This window comes from Nothobranchius furzeri, chromosome 14 (assembly GCF_043380555.1).
Source record: "Nothobranchius furzeri strain GRZ-AD chromosome 14, NfurGRZ-RIMD1, whole genome shotgun sequence".
NCBI classification, from domain to species: domain Eukaryota; kingdom Metazoa; phylum Chordata; class Actinopteri; order Cyprinodontiformes; family Nothobranchiidae; genus Nothobranchius; species Nothobranchius furzeri.
The window spans coordinates 61,877,726-61,882,994 of NC_091754.1; the positions used below are offsets into that span (position 1 = coordinate 61,877,726).

At 44.5% G+C, this 5,269-nt stretch overlaps 1 protein-coding gene across 1 annotated transcript in view; it reads right to left on the reverse strand.

Annotated features, from left to right (window-relative positions):
- Positions 1-4,159, reverse strand: part of ltb4r (leukotriene B4 receptor) — a 10,522-nt gene extending 6,363 nt beyond the window's left edge. Inside the window, exons 1-2 of the mRNA XM_015946592.3 lie at positions 4,035-4,159; positions 2,937-3,484 (exon numbers count right to left, since the gene is read on the reverse strand). Of these exons, the coding sequence (XP_015802078.1) occupies positions 2,937-3,421 (485 nt within the window). The 5' untranslated portion in view covers positions 3,422-3,484; positions 4,035-4,159. The remainder of the gene's footprint in view (positions 1-2,936; positions 3,485-4,034) is intronic.
- Positions 4,160-5,269: the final 1,110 nt, after the last annotated feature.

Here is a 5,269-nt window from a genome sequence, read left to right on the forward strand (position 1 = left end):
TCCAGGGCATAAGGCAAAGTGGATTAGAAAATAGCGTTTTAGCCCCGTTGCATTAATTTTTTCGTCCTTCCACCCATGAGCCGACCGGAAAGGGAGGAGACTTGGGCTTCCTATAGGACTTTAGTCATAATTTTCATCTTAACTCTAAGGAAATGTATTGACAAAAGAACACAATACTACATGTCTATAAATACACAGAACAGGAAAATAAACTGAAATGTGTACTTATATTATGTAGTAAATGCTAGTGTTGTAATCTGGGGGAGTTAGTACATGAGTAAGCCAATAATGATGATGATGACACTGGAAAAAGAGGAATAGGACTGGACCTGACTTTTACTCATTTTCATTGTTCCTCATTTGCAGCAATCTACTGGAGATGTCTTACTCATCTGTGCCCCAGACAAGCTGGTTCCCAAAGTCAGAGAGTCTCTTGGTCAGCTTGCTTCTCACACTTAGGCCTAGTCCACACGTAGCCGGGTTTTTTGAAAACGAATATCCGCCCCTCCAAAAACTTGCATCCACACCACCTCGTTTTAAAAACAAACTCTGTCCACACGTACCCGGATAAATATGTTGTTAAGGACATGCCAGACCTGTAGGCGGCAGTACTTCCCCCGTTCTTAACCTCGTCCTCCGTCTGTGGTCTTCCACAAGCAGCAGTAATTCCGCTTGCAAACACAAACAAGCAGAAAGCGCTTGGACAATTGATAAAGCGAGCGCAGCTCTGAGGGCATCCATGCTGTCGGCTAGTGTAAACACAGGTCGCACACGTGATGTCAGCATTTTTTGTCGCGGAAAGTGACGTTGCGGACCTTAAAACTCCGGTTTTGTCCGTCCACACGCAGACACCCAAAACGGAGAAAACGCAGATCTTCACTTTGGCCTGAGTTTTTAAAAAGATCCGTTTTCGTGTGAATGACAGGCCAAAACGTAGAAAAATATCAACGTTTTGGCAGATCCCCGGCTACGTGTGGACAGGGCCTAAACCTTCTGTCAGGAATCTTGGTGTGACCTTTGACCCAGCTCTCACCCTGGATTCTCATGTCAGTTCTCTTGTTGGCTCTTCCTTCTTCCATCTCAGGAACGTTGCTAAGCTGAGTCCCATTCTGTCCCGCTCTGAACTTGAGACAGTTCTCCACACCTTCATCTCCTCACGCTTAGACTACTGTAACTCTCTTTTCACGTGTCTGAGCAGAACCTCCCTGAACCGTCTACAGGTGGTTCAGAACGCCTGTGCTCGGCTTCTGACCAAGTCCTCCAAACACACCCACATCACCCCGCTTCTCCTCCAGCTTCACTGGCTGCCAGTCAACTTCAGGGTTCATTTCAAGATCCTGGTTCTGGTCTATAGGGCCTTACATGGACAAGCACCATCTTACATTGGTGATCTTCTTAGTCCCTACACCCCCAGCAGGTCCCTGAGGTCCAGTGATCAAAGCCTACTGGTTGTGCAGCACCAGGCTAAAGGTCAAAGGTGATAGATCATCTGCTGCTGTGGCCCCCAGACTCTGGACCTCTCTCCCCCTGAGCCTGAGATCAGTGGACTCAGTGGTCTCCTTTAAAAAGCAGCTGAAGACTAATCTGTTCAGGGTTTGGTGTGACCTTCACCACCCTCTCCTTGTTCTGCTCTCCCCACCTATTCCACCTTCCTCAGGATCCACTGATTTCCCTCTTTCCTTTTCACTCTCTCTCCTTCTTTACATTTTTAATCACAATTGTCTATTAAACATCTTTTGTACGTTCTTGCTGTTTGTCTTCAAATTCCATTTTTGGTTCTTTTTGTAAAGACAGATAAGGTTTTTTCTTTACCTCGCTAACGTTTCGTTTGCCGACTGCAAACATCCTCAGAGCTGACGCTGATGGTGGCGTCACTTCCTACTCCGTTTATCCGCGGGAAGCAGTAATCAGAACATTATATCACCGAGCAAACATAGTAACAGAAGAAAGAGACCGTAAACAAGAGGACAAACACATACAACACGCTTTAAAGACCTGCGGATACCCGACATGGGCGATAAACAAAGGAAAACAACAAACAACAACCAAAGCAAAGAACCAGAAACCCAGAAAGACAAGAACCAGAACCAGTGATAACCCTACCATACATCAGAGGCATAACAGAAAAAATAAGAGCAACAATGAAAAAACACAACATAAACACACCAACAAAACCATACACAACAGTTAGAAACAGACTAGTGCACCCAAAATACAAAATATCAGCTGGACTTAAATGTGGAGTCGTTTACGAAATCCCATTCAAACTCTGCAATAAAACATACGTAGGAGAACCCGGACGCCAACTCAACACACCAACAATAGAACATAGAAAGGAGTGTGAGAAAGAAACAAGTCAAAGACACACAAGAGCAGCAAGAGAAGAAGCAGAAAGCACAATAAAGAAGTCAGCCGTAACAGATCACTGCACAAGAGAAAACCATGTAATGGAGTGGGACAACACAAGGATCATAAACACCGAACAACAGAAATACAAAAGATGGATAAAAGAAGCTATCGAGATAAGGAGACGTGGATGTGGGACCATGAACAGAGACGATGGGGTTTACACGCTGGATCGTGCATGGGACTGCATCATCCGGGAGGGGTCGAGCGGGCAGCAGAGGGCGACAACGTCCTCTGATGCCCGCGGATAACGGAGTAGGAAGTGGCGCCAACATCAGCGTCAGCTCTGAGGAAGTTTTGCAGCCACAAACGAAACGTCAGCAAGGTAAAAAAAAAAAAAAACAACCTTTCCTGTGTTTTAAAAAGAACCAAAAATGGAACAATTGTCTATTTTTTGCTCATTTTAAATATATTTTTTACCATTTTCTAAATTCTTCTTTATATTTAACATTTTTGTTTATGTGAAGCACCTCGTGATTTTTATCCTGAGAGGCGCTATAGAAAATATCTTTTCTTCTTCTTCTTCTTACCTGCGGTAGAAAGGCATCGGCACTGACAGGAGGAACGCCAACATCCACACCCCCAACAGGAGAACCAGCAGGGAACGCTTGGTTCTCATCCTCTGAGACAGGAAAGGCCTTGTGACAGCCAGCCAGCGGTCCATGCTCATCAGACAGATGAGGTAGATGGACACATACATATTCACGGACGACAGGTAATGGACCAGTTTGCACGCCGCCGTGCCAAACTCCCAGTCCATTCTTGCCAGGTACCGTAGGAAGAGCGGTGCGCTGAGCAGCACAAAGGCATCAGCCAGGGCAAGGTTCAGCACCAACAAACACGTCACCGAACGCTTCTTCACTCGGCAAAGCACAGACCAGACGACAAACATGTTCCCAGGGAAACCCAGCACAAAGGCCACGGTCAGGATGGCAATGCCGACTCGGGCTGAGGTGCTCACGGGCAGGGAGCCGGAGCCAGGCGAGGAGGACTGCGGGAAGGAGGTGGTGTTCATACCGGTTCCTTATAATAAATCTCTGAGGATTTCTGGCTTCTGGAACTGGGAAACGGCCAAACCCTGTTTAAAAAGAGGACGAAATGAGTTAACAGGATGTGTTAAGATCAAATCACTGAATGCTGCAATAGTTGCGCAATGTGTGTGTGTGTGTGTGTGTGTGTGTGTGTGTGTGTGTGTGTGTGTGTGTGTGTGTGTGTGTGTGTGTGTGTGTGTGTGTGTGTGTGTGTGTGCCATCTTCATAAAGCAGAGCCGTATTAAACCATCGGTCTTTGACAACATCTGATTTAGTGCGTTTTTGTTTCTTCGTTTCTAGTCAATTTTAACTATTTTAGATTTTAAGAACTAAAAGGAACAGAAATATAATTAAAACAGACCCTTTAAATGCAACGCCTATTAGGACAGGTTTACCATTTAACTGTCTAAACACACTTACTGTAAAGCTGCTTTCCATTAAGATTAAATGTGAATAATAAATCCAGTCATGATAAACGATGAGAACTCAAGACAAAAAAATAATTATTTCTAAAACTAAAAACAATCAATCTCACAAACAGCTGCATTGATTTTTATAGACAAAGAATAAAATTAGATTTATAATGAATTAACTCACCTATATTTAATGGTGTCTTTTGAAAGTTGGAAGATTAAATCAACTCTAAACATCTGCACTTTCCCAGCTTCCTCTGAAGACTGTTGACACTCTAGATCTACGGCGTGTTGGGTTAGATCAGTCACGAGAGGGGAAAACCAGTGACCATGAATTGGAAGGTAGCCCATTTTCTTCCTCGTTCCATTTTTTTTTTTTTTTTTTTTTTTTTTTTGGTGTTTGCAGAGTGGTGTCATAAACATGATGCAACACTTCCTGGCACTGGCTTGAGCAGCCGGTCTTATGTCAAGCTGTGTTTTCAGGTTTTCAATAAACAAATGTGGCTCATGGTTTAGAATGTATTTATGGGTTAAAGGAGAAAGATCTCCCGCCTGAACAACACTATTCTAGTGGTGAGTCTAGAGGTGAATGAATACACGTAGAAAGCGAGCACATAGAGAAATCAATGTTTCTGTGCTCCATAGATCAGCCTGTGACAAAGTGACTGTGTCCAGACTGTTACTATAACTGGCAAACCTTCACACCGTCACCCGTGAGTTTTTGAAGAGCTAAAGGAGTCCAATGAGCTGATCCCATCACTGCCATCTCAGCCAGGTCATCTCCTTCCCTCACTTTCATCCTAAAAAATGAAAAAAAAATGGAGCAGAGTGTGGAGCTGTCAGGGTTGTGGCAGATGAGTGTCACTCACCAGACTCTCGGCCGATGTTGCTACAAGCTAGTTGAGCTAACGGTTGAGCGACTCTGCTACCCTCTGCCTTCTGGCTTTAACACTTAACGTGAGGCTGAGGCCTTCCCTGGGGCAAGTGACTAGTGCTTAGCCTGGTCTGCCAGACTCGTCCTCTGTTTAATCCCGCACAGAGAACGAGTTCTCACAGGCAGAGAGGCACTTGAAAAGGTGGGACTAGGCAGCTCAAAAATAACCAATCAGAAAAAAGACGGAAATACCAACTGTACCGCGCTGTAGTTGTTTAGCTGTAGTTTAAAAAAAAGGTGTCTGGCGACGGCGCAAACACCTTTCATTTTTTTAGAAGAAATGCTTTTAGCTTTTCTACCTATTGTGGTTTTAAAGACATTCAAGCCATTTAGAAAAGAGGAAAGAGCGAACTCCGCCGCTGTCTTTGTTGTTTATGAGAAACTGAGCGTCGCTGTGTGTGACGTCCCCAACGCTGTAGTTTTCTAGCTGCAGTCAAAAATGGCGACTGGCGACAACGCAAACATCTTTCTTTTGAAGAAAGGCT